This window comes from Ursus americanus, chromosome 9 (assembly GCF_024610735.1).
Source record: "Ursus americanus isolate L20-20 chromosome 9, mUrsAme1.1.p, whole genome shotgun sequence".
Taxonomy (NCBI): domain Eukaryota; kingdom Metazoa; phylum Chordata; class Mammalia; order Carnivora; family Ursidae; genus Ursus; species Ursus americanus.
In genome coordinates, this window is record NC_142135.1 from 32,931,080 (window position 1) to 32,959,073 (window position 27,994).

At 35.8% G+C, this 27,994-nt stretch overlaps 1 protein-coding gene across 1 annotated transcript; it reads right to left on the bottom strand.

The window, feature by feature from the left end:
* On the bottom strand, positions 1 to 27,985 carry DCAF13 (DDB1 and CUL4 associated factor 13). Its single transcript, XM_045805821.2, has 11 exons — positions 27,819 to 27,985; positions 24,380 to 24,579; positions 23,699 to 23,806; positions 19,533 to 19,622; positions 17,770 to 17,925; positions 14,062 to 14,139; positions 11,850 to 11,932; positions 8,104 to 8,268; positions 2,674 to 2,809; positions 1,352 to 1,515; positions 1 to 659 (listed from the first exon to the last, which is right to left on the bottom strand). The coding sequence occupies exons 1-11, from the start codon at positions 27,886 to 27,888 to the stop codon at positions 572 to 574; spliced, it is 1,338 nt and encodes a 445-aa protein (XP_045661777.1). The 5' UTR covers positions 27,889 to 27,985; the 3' UTR covers positions 1 to 571.
* Between the last annotated feature and the right edge of the window lie 9 nt (positions 27,986 to 27,994).

Sequence of the window (27,994 nt, forward strand, 5' to 3'; positions counted from 1 at the left end):
TCGATCAAAGTTACAATGCTGAGAAAAGGATGTTTTATTATCTTAACTTGACCATAAATTATAATTATTATTTATAAAAGTTATATAAATGCAAGCTGATCATCTTTAAAGTCTCAAAGACCCAAATACAAATAAAGCACAGAAAATTAATTGAATTGAAAAAAGTTCTGACATAATTCTTCCACATGTTATATGTAATCATAGGAAGAATCATTGCAATAATTACCCAAAGTAATATTAAAGGTAACAAAAGAGATGTTTGGTCTTAAATGTAAATTCAAATGTGTATCTACAATAATAGATCAAAGCGAAAGTGTATCTGCAATTTCTAACAGTAATAAACATGTTTGTAAATACTGTATTCTTCAATGAAATAAGAAAGTGGATCAAAGATAAAATGTTGGATAGTCTTATCAACCAGGCCACCTTTCAGGACAGTTTTTCAGGGTAGTGTTCTAAACATGTAACTGAACTGTTTGTTATTATTCTAGAGTCAGTACTTTATTTGCGGAGTCTGCACATCAAAATGTAACAAATAATTATACATCAGGATTGGTAGGAATACCAAGTATTATTTCACAACTGCCACTATGTGTTTCTTCTTCTCTGACACAATTGACACAGATCCAGGCTTGCTATGTTTGAGACGATTCACCTCCCTAGAAATAAACAAAATATACAAAACATAAGCAAGTTTATGAGAAATCTCCTTGCCCAAAGAAAGCTTTCTTATAAAAACCACAGTCTTTTCTTTTGCTAGAAAACTCCTTATTGAGAAAAAAAAAAGTTTTCACAAGGAGACTGGGTAAAAAGTAGCTAGAAATCAACTTTTGTTAACTTATTTACAATTGCTTCTTCTCTCATCACGTAACAGTGTCCTATTCCAAAGAGAAGAACACTACCAGGAAAACGGTGGTGAGAGCTCTGCTTTAGATTCAAAATTCTATGATGAATAAAAATTTTTCTAACATGCTTCAAGAAATGGATGCTATCAGTTCTTCGCATTCTTTAACTTGGAAAATATATAATACCTCTTAACTCCAGCTTCTTTAGAAATCATTTTTAAAAACATTATTTGCAACAGTTTTGTTTAGTATGAGCAGAAATGTTTTCTTATTTTGATGGAATTCATTTTTACTGGTTGCCCTTTAAACATAATCTCAAAAAATAGGTAATGGAAGTTCTCATATAATCACTGCTTCCCCTTCATGGCAGTATTCAAAAACATCTCTACTGTATAATGGCACATAAACTATTCCCTCAGAAGGCTGGTTTTTGTTTATTTCCGGTGAGCTGAGAGGGGGAAGTTAGAAAAGGATACTGAGAGAGAATCAAATGCCCCAAATCATACTTTCGTCGGCGAGCTTCCTTCATGATGCGCTGTTCCTGGATCTGGCTGTAGATAGATTTTGGTAGATGTCGGTGACGAGCAATGCGTTTTATATGAGGATGATGTTGAAATTTCTCCTTCAACTTCTGGTTATAATCTTTGGCTGCTTTTTCTCGTGATGTAAGCTGGAAAAATGCATTTTGACATTTCAATGAATGGTTTGTTCTTTTTATTCATATAACAAAGCTAGGAAGAAGCACCCTTTCTCCCAAAAACTAAACTTGTACGAAATGCAAGCAAAATTGCCAATGTAATTCTACCCTTTGCAAGGTTATGTGAGTCATTATCTCTGCAAACACTGAATTTCCTTTTAGGCTATATGCCTCCAATGTAGATATATGCCACCAAGTTAAAATATCAGTGCTGACGGAGTAGGGATATGTGGACCACCAAACTAGACCATCTCTGGGCATAAAAAACATAGAAAAAGCACCTAAATTAATCCTTCGACATTTTTCCATAAAAATAACTACTGAAACAGAAAACAAAAAGTGTTCAATTCTGTAATGACAAGGTTTTGTTTAACAAATGTTAAGGATGATATGATTTAGAGGAACTTAAATGATGAACTGAAACCTACGCATAGTGTAATACTTACCAATCATTAAGCCTAAAATAAAATTGCCTTTAATTACTGTTTATCATATCTTGATTTTCCTACTGGGGCTAAGTAGACAATAATTCGCACTTAAACTTTCCTTTTTAAACTCAGTATTTGTGGCTGATCTAAACACTCATGTTTGATAAGAAATGTCTCATGTTTCATATCAGAAAAACATCAAAAACAAAAACCAACCATAACCCCCAACCCAGAGAGAGCCAACCATGATAATATGAGTTATAGCTTCACCGAATCTTCTTTATAGTCTGAAGCTTTCTGTTGTTTTTTTTTGAAGTTAGTGTTTCACTGTTTTGAAATTAGAAGACCTCAGAGGCACTGGCAGCCTTTGATGTGCCTGATTACTATCCCTTTAACAGAAGAAACAGGCACTCTCAGTCTAACCTTCTAGTCTCTACACCTCTCCTTATCTCAAGAAAAACACAAAGAATCAAGAAGGCTCAAATATTATCAAACATCTTAATTAACACAGGCCTCTGAAGGTGAAAAAAGTAAATCTCAATACAGCCTTGTCTATTTTGTTGCTAACTTATTTCTTTTTATCACAACTATGCCAGTTTGAGCAAAATCCTTAAAGTACTTCAAATAAATTCTTTATAATATAATGATAGCCACTAAATTAGAAACTAGTTTTATGACAATGAAAGAAAACGGGGTCTCTTACCACACCCAATTTTTCAGAAGCATTAGCTTTCCATAGACGAATATTCATTTCATCAGACCCACACATAATATATTTGCTGTCAGAGGTCCATTTTACACAGATAACATGTTGCATTCTCTTTGTGTGATAGACTTCCCTACAGAAGAGGAATTAATTTAAAATTAGGATTTTGATACAGATTTTCTTTAACCATTGCCCATCAAGTATCAGGATAGCATTTCTGAGTCTGAAGAGTATAAAAGGGGAATTCAAATTAATTTTAACATACTTTTATTGAACCAAACTAACAGGGCTTTATGCTAAGCCCTAGGGAGTTAAAAAAAATTCTTGCTCTCAGAGAAATTACAATCTAACAAGAAAAATAAATATAAAAAAACTAAGCAAAACCAGATGCCCAGGAAAGTTCACAAAATTACTGAAGGCATATAACACAAATAAAATATGCTGAAGCTAGAGTAATTTTTTAACAATAAGAAATAGACTGTCTCTTCCCTCCAAATCAATTCAGGTCAACAATCACTTTTTTTTTTTTTCATTTTACTGGAAAATAAAACGGATGTAATAACATTCAAAGAGCACATCCTGATATATTGACCCTAATGTCTGATTTTGTTTCAGTCAAATTGTTTAAAGAGCTTACTTAAAGTGAGAGTTGATGATTTACATGTGTGAACAGAAAGGGAGGGCTATAGAAGTGTCTGATGAGTTAAGAATCATTTAATAAATGGAGATGTAAAATATCGTACCTATTTGGAAAGGCTGTGAAACATGCTAAGTGAATTCACAGAAGATACTATATTGGGAAAGTGTTAAGAAAAGCATTAAAAAACAAGTAAAAGACAAGGTCAGGAAAAATAAAAAGAGACTTTTGGAGAAATGAATTTTCCATATCTGGGTTAGATGATTCAAAATGCAGACTCGAGAGAAAGGAAACGAGCTTGGTCACTCTGCACAGTAAAAGAAACCCCACACATGATGACCTGATCAAAAAGAATTTGGACTTATAAAAAATATCTGAGATACATTTATAAAACTAGTCTTTTACACTGTTTCCAATGGATATGTTTTGAGCTCTTGAGTGAACCCGTAGAGAAACCCTAAGAAATTTATTTCTAAAAGGGGAAGGACGTTAGAAACAACATCCTATTAAAATAAAAAACTAGATGAGATAGATGCATTTTCTTCCCCCTCACAATGCTCTGCTTTCACAAGATTCATTTCTCATAATCTCTACCTATTTAAGTGGCCCTTCTTTTCTTTAGCAATATAATGAAATTCATTTATTTATTTAAAAAGATTTTATTTATTTGTTTGTCAGAGAGAGAGAGAAAGCACAAGCGGGGGAACAGTAGACAGAGGGAGAAGGAGGCCCTCCGCTGAGCTGGAGCCCGATGCGGAAATTGATCCCAGTACCCTGGGATCATACCTGAGCAGATACCCTGGGATCATACCTGAGCAGAAGGCAGACACTTAACCAACTGACCCACCCAATGAATTTAAATGCTAGGAAATTTGGGGTGCCTGGATGGCTCAGTCGGTTAAGCGTCTGCCTTCGGCTCAGGTCATGATGTCAGGGTCGCAGGATGGAGCCCCGTGGCAGGCTCCCTGCTCGGTGGGAAGCCTGCTCCTCCCTCTCCCTCTGCACCTCCGCCTGCTTGTGCGTGCTCACACTCTCTCTTACAAATAAATTTTTAAAATCTTAAAAAAAAAAACGGTAGGAAATTCAATCAGGCTTTAACCATTAAAAATAATCTGTTGATATATGAAACCAGTCAAATCCAATGGTTAGTTCCTTAACCAAAACAGATCCTCCTTAATGGTAAACTATGCAGAGTTCTTAACTTCTAAATATGTTTATGCATGTTAAAGATTTACAAAGCTCACTAAAGTTATACCATTAGGAGATATATACATTTTAAAAACTTAAATTCTTCACTATACAGTCAAACTATCCATGTGAATACAAGTAATTTACTTGTTTGCTTGGTAAATATTGAATGAAATCCCAATAGAAGTCTAATCTCAAACACTGACTTACCTGTAGTTTTTAATAATCTATTAAAAATTTACTTTAAAAATACATTTTACCATTTTAAGGTCTTTCAAAGAAAAACATTTTAAACATAAAGATTACTCAAAGGACTGGCTGCGCTATTTGATATTTGTAATGAACTAGAGCAGACCACAGAACAAGCCAGAACTACCTTTTAAGCAGATGAAGGCAAAGATCAGAGGAAATATGACTTATATTTAAACCCAACAACAAGTACCATATACCACCACTGTGATTACAAAATCTCTAAGTGTCATCAGGAGACAACTCCCTAGAAAAGGGGCATAAGAACTCCTTACTTCATACAACTTTCAATTACCTGAGCTTTTTAGATAGATCTGCATTTGGATGCCCACAATAGCTTTGGAATAACTCAGCTGCAGAGACCTTGAGATCATAGGTGCCCAAACGTTCTCAATTCTCTTATTCTTCTTTCTTCTTTCCCCATTCTTTGTGTCTGCTCATGCATCATGTTAGGAAAATATTGTGCTACTACCTTTGGCGGTTCTGGTTCAAAGAAAATAATTGAAGGGCACATTCCCCTGATTCTTAGTATCTTCCAGGAATGTGAGAAGAATGCAAACTACCAGCCCTGCTGTGGGCGTGACTGAATAACCCCAACAAACCATTCATCACAGTTTGGAGAGTATCAAGTAAGTTGTAAAGGAGGCAACAGCCATATGAGAACGAACACTGGGAGTTCTACATGGAGAAGATGGAATGAAGATCAAAGTCATCAGAATACTCCAGTCAGTACACTTTTGAGTCAAGCACCTTTTTAATCAGATACACAATGATGACGACAATGGCATGCTGATAATCAATGATACAAGAAGGGTTAGGAATCAGTATGGCTCACTCAAATTAGAGGGTAGAAAGATGCAACTACCACAAGAAAAATACCAAAATGGCAAACAAAAGCAGGTTGACTATGACCAAACAAGGTATGGATGAGTTGCCTGACTCTCAGGATGCACTGTTTGAAAGATCTTTTGTTTCTGAAACAGGGCTGGGACGAGGGTGAAGAAACTGAGGTACAGACACAGGGTTGGCACCTGTACAACCCTGACAACAATGAGGAACTCCTTGAAATTCTGCACCCAAGGCCCCTGACTTAGATACACCCTAGTTCTGACCCTGCTGGAACAGAATGATGGTGAGTCAGGAGAAGGACACGACATGCCTTTGAAAATGAACATCACTCTTTCAAAAGACTCAAAAAGCTTCAGCACTATAAAAGCTAGGCTCTTTATCAGTAAAAGCAGTAACCAAAATTCTCATCACTGCATTAAAATGGTGAGATTTCTCCAGCTTGTTATAGTTACAACACCAAATGAATGTTCTCTAGATTTTTTTTTTTTAAGGGAAGGAAGGGTCCCAGAACAACTCTCTGCTACCATCAATCTTTAGGAAGCTGGGTACACTGCTTTACAGCTCCACACCGCTGTCCTCCAGCACAGATCATCACCCCCAACCCTCATTATACATGTTTTCTGTTCTTTCCTCTCCCAGATTGCACTCACTCCTCTCCTTACCTTTCCTATCTCCAATTATATTGTTACCTTTCACCAAGTCCATCTTCCCCCATTGAGCTTTAATTACACGAAGCAAGAAGAGTACGACACTCAATCAAATATATGTATTCATGTATATGCATATATATATTGTGTATATGTATTTATACGGTACTTTAGAGAGACCATTTAGATTATTCTTTTTAAATTTTAACGTCAATACTATTACTGTATTAAAATGGAGCTAGTCATATCTTCAAGTGTGAGCAACACCACTATAATACTTTATCATTAAAAAAAAATTATTTTAAGTAATCTCTACACCCAACATGGTGCTTGAATTCATGACCCTGAGATCAAGGGTCGCATGCTCTACTGACTGAGCCAGCTGGGTGCCCTAGTTATCATTCTTTTTTACAGGGAAACTTCTTCCAACTTACTTGGTTTTGCTCTGAATATGCTTCCAGGAACAATAAAAACCATTACTAAGGAACAACAAGAATGTGCATGAAAGTGCTCTGTAAACACACTATACAAGCAGCGATTATCTTACACAGGAGTTAGGTTTTGAAGTCAGCCCATAAAGCAAAAAACCAAGCGCAGTCAAAACTATCCTTAAAACCTTAAAACGCCATAGTTTTTTATAATCTAACTCAATACAGCAATATGTAATACAGTATAGATGTATAAATATATACATTCAATAACACGTAATATGTAGTAAAGGGCCAAGCTGTACAAAATAACACATATCTTAACACTAGAGTCACACGCGATATGCTTACAGAACAAGAGACAAATGGGAGTAAAGGTCAGCTGAATATCATATTTCCCACCTCTTGGTCATTCCAGGACATATACCTACTAAGTGGGATGGAGGAAGAATGAGCCTGACAATTTTAAACTGCTTTTTTTCCTCTTTTTTATTTTTGCTTGAGTGTATAAGAACTGAATTTGAATAAGAAAAAAAAAAGGCACTGTTGTTATTGAGGGAAACTATATGAAGGAAAACTTCTCTAAGTTCTTAACAAATCAAAATTTTTTAAAAGTTTATTATATTTTAGAGCAATGAAAATATTATCATGATGAAAATATGTCATTATACATTTGTTCAAACCCACAAATGTAGAACACAAAGAGTGAACCGTAAAGGTAAATTATGGATTTAAGGTGATTAAGACGTGTCAATGCAGGTTTATCCTTACTAACAAACACACTATTCTGGTGAATGATGCTGATAATGCGTGGAGGGGTGATGGCTCTGCATGTGTTGGGGCAGAGACTATATAACAAATCTCTGGGGGCGCCTGGGTGGCTCAGTTGGTTAAGCATCTGCCTTCGGCTCAGGTCATGATCCCAGGGTTCTGGGATCCGGCTCCACATCAGGCTCCCTGCTCAGCAGGGAGTCTGCTTCTCCTTCTCCCTCTGCTGCTACCCCTGCTTGTGCTCTCTCGCGCTCTCTCAAATAAATAAAATCTTAAAAAAAAAATCTCTGTACCTTCCTCTCAATTTTGTTGTAAACCATAAAGTGCTCTAAAAGGAATTAAGTCTTAAAAAAAAAAAGTGTAGTTTAAGACACTTAAAAACAACTCTGAAATAAAGGCTTTCACCTTAAGGCAAACACTAAGATTTCATATCAAGAAATTATATAAAGGTAATATCCTATTTAGTGAAAGAAACTGCCCAGTAGGCTGATGTTCTGCCCAGATGACACAGTGGAAGTTGGTATCCTAAGTCACAATACCTAGATGTGAGTCCCACCATATACACATAACCAAATAGGTAACCTTTCAAAAAAGGTAAATGATGATCAAGACAAGAAAACATCAAATGAGAACAAATAGTTTGCTGGTAGTCACATACCTGCTTCTACTTTTGTCCACAGGAAAGATACGAATAGATTTATCAAAACTAGCAGACACAAACTCTTTCCCAGTGGGAGAATAGTCCACATCAAGTACCGCAGATACATGATCCATATGTACCATTACAGGAGTGTCCAGTGCACGCATATCAAAAGTATACAAGCTGTAAAAGAATGATTATTCCACACAAATTTCTATAAAGAAACATATGCAGTATAAAGAGACATTAGGGAAATTAAGACCATTAGCTAAAAGCATTTCTTTCACATGTGGACTATGACAATGGACTTGCAGTCATAAATATATAGGTTTTTACACAGCAGGTAAGGGACAGAGAAAAATATTACCAGTTTTTATTCCTTAAGATTAAACTTAACACACTTTCATCCTCATAAACCTAAATCGCATTGTAGAAAATGTGAAACTTTCAAAAAAAGTACAGAGAACAAAACTTACCTTTAATTCCCCACCAAAGGAACAACAGTTAGTGCAGTATAATTACTTCTAATCTTTTCACTATGCTAATATTTAAATATATACTTTTAACAAAATTGGTAATACTGTATAAAGTTCTGTATTCTGATACTTCATGTAGCATATTATAAACATTTATGGTTGCATATTTAAATGAGTTAAATAACATAAATTATTTAAAACTTAAATATATTTATACTTTATTAAAAAATTTCCAACTTTCAATTTTAAATAATTCTTAAATTCCAGTATTTGAATTTTTGAAATTCAATCTTTAACTGAATGGGACAAATTCAATTAAATCTGGACAAATTCTTACAAGTAAATTACAAAGTCCAAAAGCATGAGAACTTTTAAGGTTTCTGAGTTGACTCATTTCCAACAAAGTTCCACTCCTGTCAGTGATATATAAAAGTGACTATGGCTTTTCAAAGGGTCTACTAAAATTAGAAAACTATATTTTGTGCACAGCTGGTAAAACAAAAAAATGAGTTCATGATTTTCAAGATTTAAAAATTCTTAATTAACAGAAGAATAATGCCTCAAATGAACCATGTGCACAATGAACAACAGTAACACAGCATTACTATAAACAAGTTCCTAACATTAAAACACTTCAAAATGCTACAATTACTGAGCAATAGTTTGAGGAGAAACAGGGTATCTACATAATTTCAAAGTATCTCTCCAAAGACTAGTGTTAATTACAAAAGGAAAAAAATAGTGACTTCACAGTGAGAAACTTGGCAGATAGCACATAACTAAGTGATCAAGGTTAACACCACCAGTAATAAGACAAAGTGACATCACGTATCCCTGAAGTGATGACCCAAGAAGGGCATATCGGTTTTGTGGTATTCTTGAAAAAAATGCATAATCTCAATCTAATAATGAGAAAATATCAGGTTAGCCCAAATTAAGGGCAGTCTACAAGATAAACTAACAAATCCTTTTCAAAAGTACTAAGGTCATGAAAGACAAGGGAAGAGTAAGTAAGGAACAGTCACAGACTGAGCAGACTAAGGAGACATGACAATTAAATGCAACATGGGATCCTGTGTTGGATTCTAGAACGGACAAAGAACATTAATGGAAAGGCTGGTGATGAAATAAAGTCTGTGGTTTGGTTAACCAATGCTAAATGTATTGTACTCTTGTTTTTGCTAACTGAACTATGGTTACATAAGATGTTAACTTTAAGGGAATCCACTGGCTGACAAATACAATTTTTGCATCTTTTCAATAAACCTAAAATTATTTCAAAATAAATTGTTTAAAAAATTCACCTAACACTTAAAAAAGAATATTTTTTAACATCATTACTATGAAAAATCATTCATGGTATTGGTAAAATATCCCAAATAACATAAAACTCTCAAGAGAAAAGTCTGTTGTTTTGTTTTGTTTTTTAATCTCTCCACATACCACAGGATGGTCAGCCAATGTCATCCTGATCTTTGAGGTTAAATTTCTGAGTTGACAATCGCTTTATATTCCTCTTTATATTCCTCCTGCTTTATATTCCTTTAGAGCAGTGGTCCTCAACCAGGTTTGCTTTTGTTTAACACATTCTGATTTTTTTAGTAAATTGTTTATCTCGACACAAGAAAAAGGTTAAGAACTTATTCAAAATCTAAGCAAATGAACCCATTTGAAAAGAAAATGTTTACATAAACAAAGTTTCGAGTTATAGGAGTCTTTAGGGATCATCTATTTCAACCCTATTATCTTACAGATGATGAAACTATGGCACAGAGTTCATTTACATGTCTAGTCCAAATTTCTACAGTGGTTACTGGGTGGGTCTAGACTTAAACCTGGGTTTTGAATTCAGAATGATTATATTATTTGGTGGGCAATAAAAGAAAGAAAATATTAAAAAATATAGAGTACACCAAGGCAAGATCACTTTCAGGTAAGAGCAAATTACAGCATTTTCTTACAAGGGATGTGCTCTTTGTTTCAGGTGCCTATGAAATTCTTCCGAAGGCAAGAACTGAGAAATTCCAGATACTCTGTATAAAAGTGTCTTGCAAAAATAGCTAATTAGAACAAACTTTAGAAACCTTAATAAGGTTGGTCAGCAAAACATTATTTTATTTCCTTTAACTGGAATAAGGCCATTTAATTTCAAAATGTTGATAAAGACTAAAAGGCCTTCAATTAATTTGGTTTGATCTTACCATACAATGAGAATCCAAATGAGCATAGTACGGAAAGTCATAATGTTTTTAGTTGGTACCACTAAAACATCATGTAATAAATCCTATTTCTGAGCTAATTAATGTTTTCATAAATAATAACAGTGGAAAGAACAAAGAACTTAAAGACAGAAGATCTAAAGTTCAACCCAATTACAAACTTCCACCTTCTCAAAAAAACATGTATTAAGAATCTACCATATGCACTGTACTACAACAAATGCTTTGGAGTTAAAAAAAAAAAAAAAAAGGAAGACACTCTTTCCTCCCTAGGGGATTAAACTCCCAGCTCTAACACCCTCATCTCTAAAAAGGGGACAGCATACATGTCCTATCTACCTTTTAGGGATACTGAGAAGATAAAGTAAGACAGCCAATGTGAAATGCCTCAACAAGTTTTAAGGCAATATATAAGGGATTATAAAATTCCTTCTAGGTCAAAAATGTAAGGCTGCTAAGTCACCTTTACATGGAGTCCATAAACGTTAAGGTAAAAACTGAAACTTTATTTTTCCTTTTGTCTTACTGAAGTTAATAGTGATGCTGATAACATGACTATATGAGTAACAGCTTTGTGAAGAACTACACATTGTAAGCAAATATTTTTAGTTTCTATTACAACATGTATGGTTCACTCATTATTTATATGGTATAGAGATCAGCAAACTTTTTCTATGAAGGGCCACATAATAAATATTTTCAGCTTTGTGGGCCATACGGTCTCTGTTGCAACCACTAAACTCAGGCATGATAGCACAAAAGCAGCCACATTCAATATATAAATGAGTATCGTTATATTCCAATAACTATTTACAAAAACAGGCAGCAGACAGGATTTGGTCCATGGGTCACAGTTTACTGTCCTTAGTCTACATCACTTTGAAAACTGAGAATATTTTTCTAAGCTCTTCTCCAATTTGGGAAATATTTATTTTAGCAAAACAAGTGACAATTTTCTATCTTATATTTGAAGGAATACTATGTAGGAAAACATATTTCATTAGTAAGATTTATACAATGGAGCCACTTTACATAGAAATAAGTAGGTTTTAAAAAGCAGAAAACTTACTTGTAATCTTCATTTGCTGCAGTAAAAATGAAAGCTTCCATAGGGTTCCAACAAATTGTATTTGTTCTCATATCTAAGATGACCTGAGAAAGGAGGAATAAACTAACCCATCACCATTAAATCAATTCCCTCTCAAATGGATAAGTCTCCCACTTCATTTTCTTTCCTTTTTTTTAATTGATGCAAGCAAATATTTAGTAAACACCTATTATGTGCACAGTACTCAGCTCGGTGCAATACAAAAAGAAGTCAATAATTGTTTACAGAGTACATAGGCTAAGTAGTAAATACTGAAAAATATAAAAATGCTTAACAAATGGTCCCTCAACCTCAAATAACTTATACTTTAGTCAGGAAAATGAGATATATGTAAGAAAACTTAAAATACAAACAAAGAGACAGTAAATAATTAAGTATCAAATTGGGGACAAAATTAACAGTGATTTTAGGGTTAAAGAAGAGAAGAAAGGTTTCAAAAAGACAAGCATGATTTGAGCTGACCTGTGAAGGATCAGCATATTAGTATTTCTCAGCAAAAACACTACTGGCATTTTGAGTAGGATAATTTTTGTTATGTGTAACTGTACACTGCAAATGTTTAGCCTCTCAGGCACATGTCCACTAAAGGCCCGTCTCTATTTTTTATTTTATTTTATTTTATTTTATTTTATTTTATTTTATTTTATTTTATTTTTAAAGAGTTTATTTATTTATTTGACAGAGAGAAACAGCCAGCGAGAGAGGGAACACAAGCAGAGGGAGTGGGAGAGGGAGAAGCAGGCTCTTAGCAGAGGAGCCTGATGTGGGGTTCGATCCCAGAACGCTGGGATCACGCCCTGAGCAAAAGGCAGACGCTTAACGTCTGTGCCACCCAGGCGCCCCTAAAGGCCCGTCTCTAAAATGCATCTCCCACATTCCTAAAAATAGACCCCTGGTTGAAAACTAATAAGTGTAGGAGAAAAGACAGAAGAAACAATGATAGCCTACTATACAGAATAAATGAGAGATAATAGCATCTCTACCTCCATCAAGGTGACCTCCATGTGACAAACCCTATTTAAATGTTGCCTTACTGACTGAAACAACTATATCAATGGAATGCAAATTGGGACCAGATTTGGAGGGCCTTGAAAGCCAGGCTATCATTCTTTTCTTCAACTAAAAGTAATGGAGCACCATTAAAAACAGAATATGCAGAGGGGGCAAAAACTACTACTTATTAAACTAGATTTCAACTTAGAATTCCGTTATCATGTTTTATTCTCACCAATGTGCTGAAAAGTAGTTATTAATATCACCATTTTACAGGAGAAACACAGACTAAGTTACCTGCTTAAGGTCTAATACCAAAGTTCATGCAAGATCTGCCCACTATACTACATGAATGAGCGAAATGATTAAAGTGGTACTTTGGAAAGATTATCATTTTTATGCAGTTCAAACCTCAATGAATATACTCTACTTGTAATATTTCTGTATTTACTACATGTAGTAAAAATGGTTTAGGAACAACAAAAACATTAAAAGCATTTCTTTCACATGTGGACTATGACAATGGACTTGCAGCACACAAATGGTGGCTAGGCCCTTCTGCACTCTGAATTTGAGCACTTGAAATCAACTTTATACCTTTTCACTTATAATGGTACTCCTCTCTTTACTGACAATATGTCAGTCCCTCTTGAGTCAGCTTAAGGCTGTATCAGCTTTGGTATCTAAGTCCTGGAATGACTGCCTTAAAACTGCTGGGAAATGTGTCACCTTGAACAAGTTAGTGCTTATCTAAACAAAATGTCAACTAGTATCCATCAGCATGTAATTAAACAAATAAAGCTGGTTATGTGAATTCATTACAAAACATTCTGGAACTGAATACTGTATGTGTCATATGAAAACCATGGGGGTGTGTAGTAATGGGATGCAATACTTAAGAACTTTGAGCTCAACAAGTACCAGTTTAGGTGCCTAAAACTTACTGGTATTATGGAAGATACAAAGTTGACTAGGATACAGAACTTAGTGAAAATTTAAGGGTCTCTAAAAAGCAACAAGGATATGAGAGAATGCCATTATAATCACTTTGGCTTCTAAGAATAAGCCTATGAAAAAAATTCAATTCTGAAAAAAAACATTTGCTCCGTATTTTTTTGCCACTCACTTCATAGAGGAATGCATTAACAATTGTACAAAGCAGAAACAAACTGAAACTTACCTTTTTCAGGGGAGTAGCTTGCCTCATATCATATAGTACTATATTCCTGTCAGAAGCACAACTTCCCAAGAGAAATGTCTAAAAATAGGAATCACCAGTTAAAAGCCAGGCTTGGCAGCAAACCCTGTCCATTCAATGAACAAATGATTCAATTACCCTTAATGTTTATGTTTAAGATACAAAGTTACAATACTAAAGTCCATTTTTAAGAGAGAACAATGATCACTCATAACCTCAGCAACCTAAGTCAAGTATTTTCATTGCTAAATGCCCATGAGTGTATTTTACATGCCAGTGATGGGAGTGTTCAGATAATTCAGTGTTTTTTTAATAACAGAACATATTTTATTTATCCATTCTTCAACTTGAGCCTATTTCCTAGTTTCCAGTATTATCACTAACCCTTCAACAAACATTTTCATAAATTCAACTCTTCTTTTTCAAAGGATAAAATTTCAGTAGTGAATTACTGAGTCAAAAGTATGAACAATTTTATGGTTTTTGATTATTCAGGACTAGCTGTTTTCCCAAGAGCTGTATCAATATACACTGCAGTGTGGAAATATGTCAATTTTACTGCAACCAAGAAGCATTAAGTAGTGGCATTTAAAAGTTCACATCTGTACAGCAATATTTCCTAATCATATGAACTACTGCCTTTTAATAGTTAAACATTTCCTCATGTTCATTAACTGTATAAATTAAGCCAGTTCTTTGTCCAACTGTTTAATTGCTCCACGTATAATCTTCAAAGTTACCAAGAGATTATCATGTTAGATGGTATAAGAGAATATCCTGACAGGTAAGTTTTACACTCTCAGAGACCCAAGCTGGTAAAAGGGGAAAAAGGTTAAGTCAAAGTAGCAGGGTATAAAATTGTTTGTATGAAGTACTGGAACATGAGGTGCTGCAGTTCAATGTGAGTTTGGCCTTGTGGTGCTGCTGAGAGATCAGACGGTCAGAGGGCACCCTTCCTGCCCCCAACACATACCTACCTGCAAGTATTTAATTTGCTTATAAGTCAGTTATAGTGTCCAAGAGGCTGACATACCTAACCCTTAGCTTTATGTGAGAACAATCCCTCTACCTACCAGCAGGGCCTGAGTCCCACCGTGCCTCCTTACTCATAGTTCCTGACGCTCATAACTCCTGGCTTCTGCCTATCACTTCCTACTTCAAGTGTAGGAAGAAGAGTTATCTACTACATAGCTGTATGGCTAGCTAACTCCTACTGTATATGTGTACACAGTTCAAATGAAACATCATAAAGCTAATGCTGCAATCATGACCTCTTCTCCAGTCCTTTCCAAAGCCTTCCTTTTTGGGGTACCTGGATGGCTCAGTCAGTTAAGTGTCTGCCTTCGGCTCAGGTCATGATCCCAGGTCCTGGGATTGACCCCCGCCATTGGGCTTCTTGCTAGGCATTCCAGAAGTCTGCTTCTCTCTCTCCCTCTACCTCTCCCCACTGCTCATTTTCTCTCTCTCTAATAATAAAATCTTTACTTAAAAAACAAAAAAACAACCCCAAACCTTCCTTTTTAAATCACTTCCTCTGAGACTTTCCCCTAGTTACTGACTCCTCTCAATCTTTCTTGGTTTCTCATTCTGCCACCTCAAAGTCTGACCAGGTTCCATTTCTAAAAATAAAGACTTTAATCTGAGAAAAGTAAAAAATTCAACCTAGACTGAAAGCCGACTTTTACACTACAAAATGTGGCAATGCTCAGCATAAAACTTTTGGCTTTAGCAAAACTGTAGGCTTCAATATTTTAACAGAAAATTAATTATTAATTATTAGAGGAAACAAATACACTCCATTTGTTCACAGCAACATGCCCTTCCCATTAAATTTAATATAGGATAAGAGACATGCACACCATTTTTTACCCCTCAATTCATAATGGTAATAAAAAAAAAAAAAAAAAACCCCACACAGCTGAACAAATATAGTTGTTAGACAGTCAAGTTTGAAAAACATGGTCACTAGGTCATCACGAATAACTAATTACGATTTTTGGAATTAACCATTAGCTCTTCTGACATAGGTGTTTACCAGAATAGAGACGCAAAATAACTGTTTATACCTCAGACATGTAGGAATCAGTATCGCTCTGTTCTATTTTTTTAATAGTAATAACGTCATCCTAAATTTGGGTAGCATCTTTAAAAAATACTCACATAAAATTTATCACGTTTTACCCTCATGACCTTCATTTTAAAAATAAAGAAGCAAATATAGAGAAGAAGTGTGACTTATATAAGGTCACTACCAAGGTACGCTAGCAGAAAATACAGTTTCAGTTTAACTCCACACCAAGTAGGACACAAAATGTTCCTACAAATTGCTTGTGTTTGTAGCCTGCTTCTGCCTAGGGTCACCTTGGCCTGGCTCTGCAAAGCTGGCTTGCCCCCTTCATGCCATATCTCACTTCTACAACCAAACGATGATGGAGGATGGAGTGAGGAAGATATAATACAGATAGATACTTTAGACCAGGGGTCAGCAAACTTTTTCTGTAAAGGACCAAAGAGTAACTATTTTAAACTTCTGTGGGCCAATTCTGCTATCATAGTACAGAGGCAGCTACAAACAATATATAAACAAAAGGGCATGGCTGTGTTCTAGTAAAACTTGATTTATAAAAACAGGCAGTGGGCTCATGAACCAGTTTGCCAACCCCTGCTCTTGACCTGTAACCCCTCCCAGAAGTGTGCAGGCAGGTATGTGCTGGGGACAAGAAGGGTGCTCTCTGACCATCTGACCTCTCAGCAGCACCACAAGGTCAAATTCACATCGAACTGCACCACCTCATGTTCCAATACTTCATATAAACAATTTTATCCTCTACTACTTTGACTTAACATTTTTTCCTTTTATCAGCTTGGTCTCTGAGAGTGCAAAACTTACATATCAGGATAATCTCTTATACCATCTAACATGATAATCTCCTGATAACTTTGAAGATTAGTTTATACATGCAACAATTTCCTTTTCTTTCTGCAGGAAAGGTATCTCTACTGAGTCTTTTGGACAATGAGTTCATCTATTGTTATGTATTCAGAAATAGCTCAGGGAAAGATCTTAAGTCCAAGGACTAGCTTAGCCTTTAGGGCAGCCTCCTTTCCTAAATTCAGACCTAAATAAACAGTAAGTAGAGTTTAATCTCCAACTCTTCCCTCAGACCTTGAAGGACTTAGGAATCACCATATCAGACTTCTGAGCAAAGAAAAATACAACTGTCATTATGCAGTATAGTAGTAATCATGCATATTACTACAAATCATTAGTGCCCTTGTCACTTACAAATAGAGAAAACAATGCTCAATGCCTCTTCTGATCTTAAAGAGAGTTAAAAAATGAACATTTCCCCATATACAATGATGTAATCTGTAGAACATGAGTACTGAAGACATGAGTAAAACTGTTCACAGTACAGTATTTGCTTGAATTCTACTCCTATGAGTACATGCACACACCTTCCTCTAACAGTGCATAACACTGGTATATGGGACTAAACTGGGCAAACACGTCGAGATCTGACCAAAGATATCAGAACTCAGATATAATCTGGAAAACTAACCAAATGCCAGAAGCCAATTAAAATTTAAACAAAATTCTTTTATCATACACTCAAAAGTTTCCTAAACAGAGCTGAAATTATTAAATAAAGAAAGAGGAAGCAGAAGTATTTTAAAAAGCAGCATTACCTCAATTGGGTTAAATTTAACACTACTTATACTGTCGAATCCCCAGGTCATTGAACATATAGGACTTGTTCTTTGTTCATCCCAAATGTCTACTTGCTGTCCACATGTGGCAAAAACAGCTTCTTTCCAATGATGATCAATTCCCGTATACACTGTCTTTAAGAGCAAAGATGTTATAGATGGGTCTTTCTATCATTAATATTTCAAATCTACATATTTTAAATATATTTACCCACATTCTCATTTTTTAAAGAAAATCCCTGTTTACAAAGAAACTCCTCTGAAGCCTTTACTTAAGACTCACTCAGTAGAGCATACAACTCTTGATCTCAGGGTTGTGAGTTCAAGCCCCACATTGGACATGGAACCTACTTAAAATAAAAATTGAAAAAATAAATAAATAAAGGAGAACACAGTACCATAAAAAGTAACGATTCCTATCTAACACATTCTAGGAATACAGAAAACTGTTAACATTGGACGTATTTAATTAAGTTTGAATACATATCACTGAAGTAATCCCTAATCATCACTGGGTATTCGAGGATCTTGCAAACAATTAATGAAATGCAAGGGTAAGGTCTAAAACACTTAGTTCCACATTTAATACATGAAGTACTGATTCCCAGGACAAAAATACCGAAACCAACAACTGGATTAAAATTTAGGGAGAGAAATAAACCTGGCAATGGTGGATGCTAATATTGTTAAAATCAATAAAATCTCATAAATTTGTTATTATCCACTTAAAAGACGTGATTGATCTATTCAAGGCCAGATTAAAATCTGTCTTTATACTATGTGCTAAAAAATGTTTGGAAAGCAAATTCAAGGGAAATATTTAGCCAACACTTTAGGCTTTTAAGAACTCTTAGCAGCATCCGCAGGCTTCCAATTATTTTCTATTCACGAAGGCAAGTCTGACAAACTTTTCCGCAGTAAAAATTAATCCCCATTACCACAGATATAGGGGTAAAATGAAATATTTAAAAAATATTTGGAGCTCCTAGAGAAAAGACATTTTCAAGAATGAAACCAATTTTGTTTTAGCAATTACTAACTTTTTTACCACTTGAAAATTATTACCATGTTATACTCATGTCCCACCTCCATGTGCCTTTAAAAACATTTACAATTTCTTGAAATCTGAAAAGCAGAACTTAAATATATACCAACATAATACTGAAATGACAAATTGATTTTTAAAATGCAGATATTTAAAGATTAATCTAACTTTAGAAGTTCGCTTAATTTCAAAATGTAAGCATTATGAAACATGGGTAGGCCATATGATCTGAATTATACTTAAGATATAACTAAACCATATCATCTGATTTGCAGAATAATGTTTTACGAAATGTAAATGAGATTTATACAAAAAACATCGTATTATAATACCTCTTCATTGCCTAAGGGGTTCTTTCAAGTAAGAAATTCGGAGCTTTGTGTAAGAACTATGATAATATAAATCAGAGAGAAGCCAAAGCATTATTTTTCTTATAGATTTCCTCCCATGGACTTGCCATAAGAAATGTTTCATTGCATCCTCCAGCTAAACGCAGAAGCTGAACCCAATACAATGAACACCAAAGACCCATTCAAATTCTTTAGCTGCAAAGGACTTAACTGCATTAAATATTACTTAAAATAGGTCAATTATTGCAGACTAAAGTCTCATTTACATCTTTTTAAAAAATTAATTCCGAAATAATTTTAAGAGAAGACTTTCAATAGACAAAGTATAGGCCAATTTATTTCTGTACCTTTCCTAATATTGTATGCAATGGTTCCTCCTCTTCTCCATAGCCTGGTCCATCCATTTTCCACTGCTTCACAGTTTTGTCATCACCAACCTCAAAACATTAATGATTCAGATGATAATGAACTACTGTTATTAACTGTAAACTTGATAACATATACATCAAATTATAAACATCTCTAGTTTAAAAAATACACATCCCATACTCTTCCAGTACTATATTTGTTGATTCATTTATGTCCCACCATGTTATAGTAAAGATTTGTGACAAATACATAGGGCATAAAATTAAAAATAAGACAGTATAAGAGCAAAAGGAGAGTAGAAACAAAGTCAGGCCATAAATATGGCAAAAAAATGCATACTGTGATAAGGATGGCATTTCAAATTAGGGAGAAAAGTGGATTATAATAAAATAGTATTATGGTATCAGGTTAGTCATTTAAAAAGTTTGAAGCAATCTGATACCTGACATAAATACAAAATTCCACATAATTGTAATTGTAAAAAATTCCAATACAAAACATAAAAATAGTAGACAGAAGTCATTTTTATAATCTTGCCATGGGTAAAGCCTTCTTTGCATGACATAAGACTCCAAAACTATTAAGTCAATGGTTTTCAAACTGTGAAATGCAGACATCTGAAGGATCCTGAGAATTTTTCAGGGGTCCATAAGGTCAAAACTATTTCCATAATGTTGTAAAGACATCATTTGCCTTTTCAGTGAACTGACAGTTGCGCAGATGGTGAAAAAGCCACAGCAGGTAGGACTATTAGCACCTGAGCCCAAATCAAACCAAGGTAATGAACAATGGTAATTTAGGCTTGGGCATGTGGCAGATACATTCAAGATATTAGGTGAAATAAGCTGCAAAACAGAATGCACAATATAACTTAGTTTAGGGTTAAAAACATAAAATAATCATATACAGGGTGCGAACAATTGTATATATACGCCAAACCACTAGTTTTAACTGAAAATAGAAATACAGGGTATGTTAACTTTCTAGTTTTTTACATTATATACAATCTACATCCACTTTCTAAATAAAAATATTAACAAAGATATATATTTATCTAGGAGAGGGGTATAAATTTAGTTCTTTCCTTAAAGCAAATTCAAAAAGAGAAACCCTTCCTGCAAAACAATTCATAGCGCCCATGATACTACAACAGGTAAGTGATTAGGAGAGAAGTTTTGGTACTAAGGTCAGAGAGGAATTTTTTTGTTGAAGATGCTAACAGAATCATTAACAACATCCTTATAATAGACAAAACATATTTAATAGGGTTATATCTTAATGACAACCTGAATCTGAGTTACTGGCATCATACCAAAAACTCAATTTTGGAAACCCATTATTGGGAGCTAGTAAGATCTAATTTAGGTACTGAGGTCTTTGTTAATCTAGCCTGACCACTGGAATTTTAGCATTTATGCAAGACAGATAATTGTCACTGAGAATGTCTACCCTAAAGATTGCTTCTTTCGATCAAGCTTCTTATAGTATCTGCAAGCTCAAGACTGAATTCCTTTGTAATTGACTAAGCTGCCCTATACAGTCTGCTGAGTATAAGCCTTAGCAGATCATCAATGCTGAGAAAGGTTTAACATTTTGTAGAAATGAGGAGCCAAGCAACATACGCCTGGTCAGGATATCTATTTATCTCAAGGCTGAGTAGGCTGAAAAAGACCTGTTGGTGCCACAAATGGAGATATAGTAGATATTATGAAATACAGGTAATAAAGATTTATCTTTTGCAGCATTGTGTATTGAACATTTTTTGAAACACTAAGTGCTAAAATTTGGCCAACAAGCAGTTTTCATGTGTCTTATCTGAAGAAAGGAAGTGAACAGTGACTATGAAATATTTTTTAGCCTTTATTCATTTTAAGTATATATATACATATATATATAAAACCCAGCCAGTAAATCCTCTGGCTGGGATATTAAACTAATCAATATATCCAAAAGAATAACCAACTGAAAGTGGAGTTATAGTCAGTCTGCTCCAACTTCCCACTCAATTCCTTCTACAACATATTGTATACAGGGTCATGAAGATTGTGTAAACCCCTTTAGTAAAAAATACCTGAATTCCCTACCAAGTAGCCTATTTCGGTTTTTGACAGCGAGTAAGTTTGTCCCTACACTGAAAACAAATCTTTTAACATTAACAACTATTACTAACGCTGCTATACAGAAAAGTCCATTTCTTCTTCCACATGACAATCTTTCAAATATTTAAAGGTTTCCCAGAAGTCATCTCTTCCCTTTGCTATTCCTTTGCAATCTACCTTGGCACCCAGCGCACTACTCAAGATTTACATGGTTGATTAGCGAGTATGTATACACAAACTGCTATATATATATAGGTCAAAACAGATGAAAGGATAGACACCAAACTGCCAACAGTGGTAAAACTGAAATTACAGGGCTGTTAACTTTCTATTTTTTACAGGTTTATATTCCTAAAGTATTTCTTTCAGTCTTCATCTCCATCATCCTTTGTAGTAGTTCACAGAACTAATGATTCTTTTCTCCTGGGACATTAAGCTTGTTTACCGGCTTACTTCTAGATCTCTGGCTACTCCTAGAGTTTTCCTACTTCCTACCTAGGAGCAGGCACTCCCCAAGGCTATTTCCCTGACATTTCTGTATTTCTACATTTTCCATCACTTTCCCCCAATGACGCCATACCACGACTTCAATCATTATTCCTGTACTGATGATACCAAGTTTAGTTCTCACTTCCCTCCTCAAATCCAGACCTACATCTGTAAGGGTGTGATAGACCTCTTCATTCAGATAGTCCATTGCAGTCCAGTTCATCATACCATATCCTTCCCATTCCCTTTCTCCTCTGAAGCTTCTGACACTCTTGACTTCCCCATTTCTAGAAGGAAAAGGAATCTTCCTAAATACCCCTCAGTTGCCAAGCCTGTCACACCCCCAAAATGTTTCTAAACCTAACGACTTCTTTCCACGGTTTTCCCTCCCTAGCACAGATTCATTTTTGCCTACCCAGATTATTAAAACAGCCTCAAGGGGCGCCTGGGTGGCGCAGTCATTAAGCGTCTGCCTTAGGCTCAGGGCATGATCCTGGCGTTCTGGGATCAAGCCCCACATCAGACTTCTCCATCTCCCACTCCCCCCTGCTTGTGTTCCCTCTCTCGCTGGCTGTCTCTGTCAAATAAATAAATAAAATCTTAAAAAAAAAAATTAAAACAGCCTCTAAACTGATCACTTACTGCTGTCAAATTAATTACCTCAAAGCACAGCTTAGATTCTGTCATTCCTGTTACAAAACTTTCAACGAACTTGAGCAGACATTTGCACACTAATGTTTACAGCAGCATTATTCATAAAAGCAGAAGATGGAGACAATCCAAATGTCCACTGATGGATGAACGGATAAACAAAACATATGTATGTACAACAGAGTATGATTCAACCATAAAAAGGAAAGAAATTCTGACACCTGCTACAACATGGATGAACCATAAAGACATTACACTAAATGAAATAAGGCAGACACAAAAGGGCAAATATGACATAATTCCACTTATGTGAGGTACCCAGAATAGTAAGCTGCATAGAAAAAGAAAGTGGAACAGTGGTTACAAAGGGCCAGGGGCAGATGGGAATAAGGAGTTACTGTTTAATGGACATGAGTTTCAGTTTGGGAAGATGAAAAAGTGGTAAGGGTCTCACAATAATGTGAATGTACTTAATGCCACTGAAATGTACACTTAAAAATGATTAGAATGGTAAACTGTACATTCTCTATACCTTACCACACACACAGATACTTCAAAAATTTACTACTATCTGACAAAGTACAAATTACTCATCTCGAACACTGAAAATAGTCCAGAGTAAACAGATTACCTTTCTAGCCTCGCCTTGCATTAATCCCACTTCTCAGTGTTCTACAGAATATTAATTCGATAACATATTAAGTAATTATTTATTTTAAAAAATCAAGAAATATGAAGAAGGCTGAAGTATATAAAGAAAACTAGGACTTTTCAAGGCTTTATAAAAAGTTATTTTGGGTTGTGAAACTCCAAAAGGCTCTTGGAACAAATAAATGAATTCAAAAAACATTAGCTCAGTCTTACGCATGTTGAAAAGAGTTAATGACTAATTGAATTATACTTACAGTAAAAAAAGAAGTCCCACAAAAGCGAGTACATATTCCTCGTACAAAACCTTCATGTGCTTGTACTGTACGGATACATTTTCGTTTAGTCAAGTTCCAAATTCTAACCTATGATAAAGCATAGCAAGAAATTTTAGTGAACTATAAACATAAAATGTTCAGGCACAGGAGTACTACATCCAAGAAAAATAAATTCACAATGAAAAGGCTATGACTCACTCTACCAGACTGCTAAAAACAAAATCCTCTAGTTTAAAATACTACAGTGCATATGGATAGTATATCAACAAGCAGAAAATTCAATCTGTTAAGTACTCTGTTGATTCTAGTTTAAAATGTTTCAAAGCTTTCTTTTCTTGCCAGAGTGAAAATAAGTGTTGAATCATTAATAACATCCTCTGTGGGAGGGAGGGGGGGAACCAAATACCTTTACTACTGTAAACATGCTTGAGCCTTCAGCTCAACTGAGCCTTCAGCTGCTACCTTTCTAATTTCTGAGGCTTAGATGAGAAACTACTGTAGTTCGTAATTCAAACAGAATTCATTCTTGAGAATTAACAGAAACCAGGACATAGAAAAATTAAATCAAACCAATTAAAATCCACAGTAATGCAAAACTAACAAACATTTGTAACACAACTACTTTTAGTTTAAAATAGCAATGTTTAGAATGACACTTGCCTCTCCATCACATGCCCCAGAAAGGACAGTAGCCAGGCTCTTTGGATGCTTTGCCAAGCAATTGACTCCATCTCGGTGACCATCCAGAGAAGCAAGGAATGGTTTTGCAAATACCCGTTCCAGTTTGGTAGCATTTAAAGCTCTTATGTATTCTCGTGGGACCTCAAAAGGATGTAAGGTAGGATCATAGTTTCTTGGAACTGAAATAAAAATGACTCCTCTTAATAAAATAATTCACTTTTAATATTTCCTGTGGTCTTCCTCAGCTAATTATTCAATTTGTTACTCAATAAGCCTTTGTTAGGAACACTGTTCTATGCCTAGCACTGTGAAAAATACAAAAGTAGATGACCTTTTACTCAGAAACCTCTCCAAAACTACCGGAAAACTATGGAATGCATACATCTTGCAAAATACTTAGACCCTGAGGCGCCTGGGTGGCACAGCGGTTAAGCGTCTGCCTTTGGCTCAGGGCGTGATCCCGGCGTTATGGGATCAAGCCCCACATCAGGCTCTTCTGCTATGAGCCTGCTTCTTCCTCTCCCACTCCCCCTGCTTGTGTTCCCTCTCTCGCTGGCTGTCTCTATCTCTGTCAAATAAATAAATAAAATAAAATCTTAAAAAAAAAATACTTAGACCCTACATATAACCTCAGCTTTTCCTTTTATATGCCCTACTACATTCTTTAACTGGGTTGTAAAGCTTTCATGGGCAGGGCTTCCACCACATTCTTCATTTTACTACTTATGCCTAGCACAATGTGTGGTACAAAACAAATTTATGACAAATGTTTACTCAACTGAACTCTAAGCTCATTTTGGGGCAGGATTAGCACTATTTATCTCCAGTGCTAATCACTATACTGATAGACATACACTGTGGGTTTTTTTTTTAAGATTTTATTTATTTATTTGACAGAGAGAGAGAGGCAGCGAGAGAGGGAGCACAAGCAGGCAGAGAGGGAGCAGCAGGCTCCCCGCTGAGCAGGGAACCCAATGTGGCGCTCAGTCCCAGAATGCTGGGATCACGACCTGAGCCGAAGGCAGACGCTTAATGACTGAGCCACCCAGGCACCCCAAGGCATACACTGTGATTATGATTATAGTTACTTTTTATTGAGCATTTCACACATTTGTTTACTTATTTAAAAAACTTATTAACTTATTTAAAAAACAGTTCACCATGTCCCAAGCACTGTTCCAAATACTGTGTATTAACGCATTTAATCTCCAAAGCACCCTATGGGTAAGTTCTATTACTATTTCCCATTTTATAGCTGGGAAGTTGAGGTACGGAGAGGTAACTTCCTATGAAGTGATAATGACAGGATTCAAACAAAAGCAGTCTGGTTTCAGAATACATGTTCCTAACTATTATGCTATGCTGCCGAACATGTCTCAGTAAATAGTTGTGCTTAGGAAATAATTCTAAGCCCACATGTCTAAAAAACCCTTAATGTTTAAAAGTAAATGCATCTTCTTACCCCACACCTTCACCTTGCTGTCTTTTTTTTTTCTCTAACTCCCTGTTAATGGTATTACATCCAACATTCAATCAAAATTTACAAGAAAATAACACCTAAACAAGAATGAAAGAATAAAAAAAGGTAACAAATGGGCGCCTGGGTGGCTTAGTTGGTTAAGCAGCTGACTACCAACTTCGGCTCAGGTCATGATCTTGGGGTCCTGGGATCTGCGCCCAGAGGGGAGTCCACTTGAGGTTCTTTCTCTCTCTCTCTCAAATAAATAAATAAATCTTTTTTTAAAAAGGGTGGGGTAACAAATGTCTTCCTTGATTTATGTTTTACAGAGCTCCTAAGCTTCTATTTTTCCATTTTGTTATTAAAACTTCCATGAAGGGCACCTGGGTGGCTCAGTCAGCTAAATGTCTGCCTTCAGCTCAGGTCTTGAACTCAGGGTCCTGGGACTGAGCCCCAGGTCATGCTCCCTGCCCAGTGGGGAGTCTGCTTCTTCCTCTCCCTCTGCCCCTTCCCCTGCTCAAATAAATAAATAAAATCTCTCAAAAAAATAAATAAAATCTTTTAAAAAACCACTTTCATCAGAAACTATAAAGAAACAAGAAGATATCATAGAAAATAAGACACTCGATAACAACAGATGACTAATAATCTCCTAACATGGAGATTATGACCAGCCAGTCACTCACTCATTCCTTCAGACATTTATAAGGCAACCACTATGTGCCAGGTGTTGTCTAGACACAGTGGACATAGAAACAAATATGACTCTTCCCTTCAATACAAGTTCAATCTGATGGAAAAGACTGATAACCAAAATAATCATGAGACAATGTGATACACACTCTGATGTTAGTACAAAAATGGGATCAAAGCACAGAAGAAGGGTGCTTTAAATGGGCTGGGGAGGGGAACCACAGGAAGTAAGTATGGAAAGATTACTGTTCAGAGGAAGGAGCTAATTTGAGTAAGGGTGTGTGCCGCAGGACATCTGAAAGAGAAATGTCTGAAATGCACTCAGATGTCCAAGGGTAAATGTAAGCGTACTTGGAAGGAAAGTAGTGACTAGTGAAACTAGAGAGGAAGATGGGACCAGAGATGATGTCAAGCCCAAACGACATAACCTAATTTGCATTTTAGAAACATTACTATCTTATTACTTAACCTGTAAACAGCTTGTGAACACAGACCACATATTTACCTCTCAGCATTACTCACATATACGTGGATAATCTCTACTACTCAATCAAAATACCGAAATATCGTCCGAGCCTCATCTTCTATGGCTTATCCCCTACTCAAAATCCGAAGACATGGCCCTTCTCTTACGCTTTATCTTTATTCCTGCTTTAAGGCCTCTGTTAGTCTCTTCAGACATGATTAGTCCCTCGTCATTTAGATATTTTGATCTACAAATGATAGCAGTCAGGATGCTAATGGGGGAACAGACCAGTAAATAAGACCAATAAATAAGCCTTATTAATTTCATTTTAGCCATTTCCCCATCAGACTTCTCCACAAGAGTTTAGAAAACTGATGCCTTTACGTCTCACCTTTGTCTCTTCCCACATTTAGAAGTACGTAACTTTAAGAAGTAAAGCGGCCAAAAGCTAGGTTTTAAAAAGCCTGTCAAATCCTTCAATTCACGAGTTTGTCTTTCAAGTTCCACTTCTCAACTGGGGTCTGGGAAAAATCGGAGAGCAGCAGCTGGAAAGGGGAAGGCGGAAGCATTCCAGATATGACCAACTTTCTCACCTACCACTAGAAAAACTTCTTCAAGAAGGGCATTGAAAAGAAGTTACCTACTACCCAGTCCCGCAACGTCCTTATATACACAAAGTTTGCCTCTGCAAAAGGGAACAGGGAAAGAACGAGACTGGAGCGCCAATGTTCCCCCAGCTTTGCTCCGTGGAGACCGAGGCCAGCCTCAAGGCTGGCAGACTCCCTAACAACTCGTCTCACCTCTTTGTAAGTCCAGCTTGGTTTCGCGGACATAGTTGTCCGGGTTCCGGCTCAGCATCTTCACCTTCATTTTGGCTGCTAGTTGTGCCCGACACCCCGAGTTTGGATTACCACCGCCTCCTCAGGCACATGCTACTTCCGCTTCTTCAATACTACTTCCTGTCATGTGACTTCCA

What these genes read in the sequence shown, in the direction of transcription:
- DCAF13 (XM_045805821.2), bottom strand. Translation starts at nt 27,888, where the DNA reads ATGAAGGTGAAGATGCTGAGCCGGAACCCGGACAACTATGTCCGCGAA. An exon ending in GTGGGACTTCTTTTTTTACT is followed by an intron (nt 19,623 to 23,698) that starts GTAAGTATAATT and finishes TAATGTTTTGAG; the next exon opens with GTTGGTGATGACAAAACTGT. An exon ending in TGCATACAATATTAGGAAAG is followed by an intron (nt 17,926 to 19,532) that starts GTACAGAAATAA and finishes TTGCTCTTAAAG; the next exon opens with ACAGTGTATACGGGAATTGA.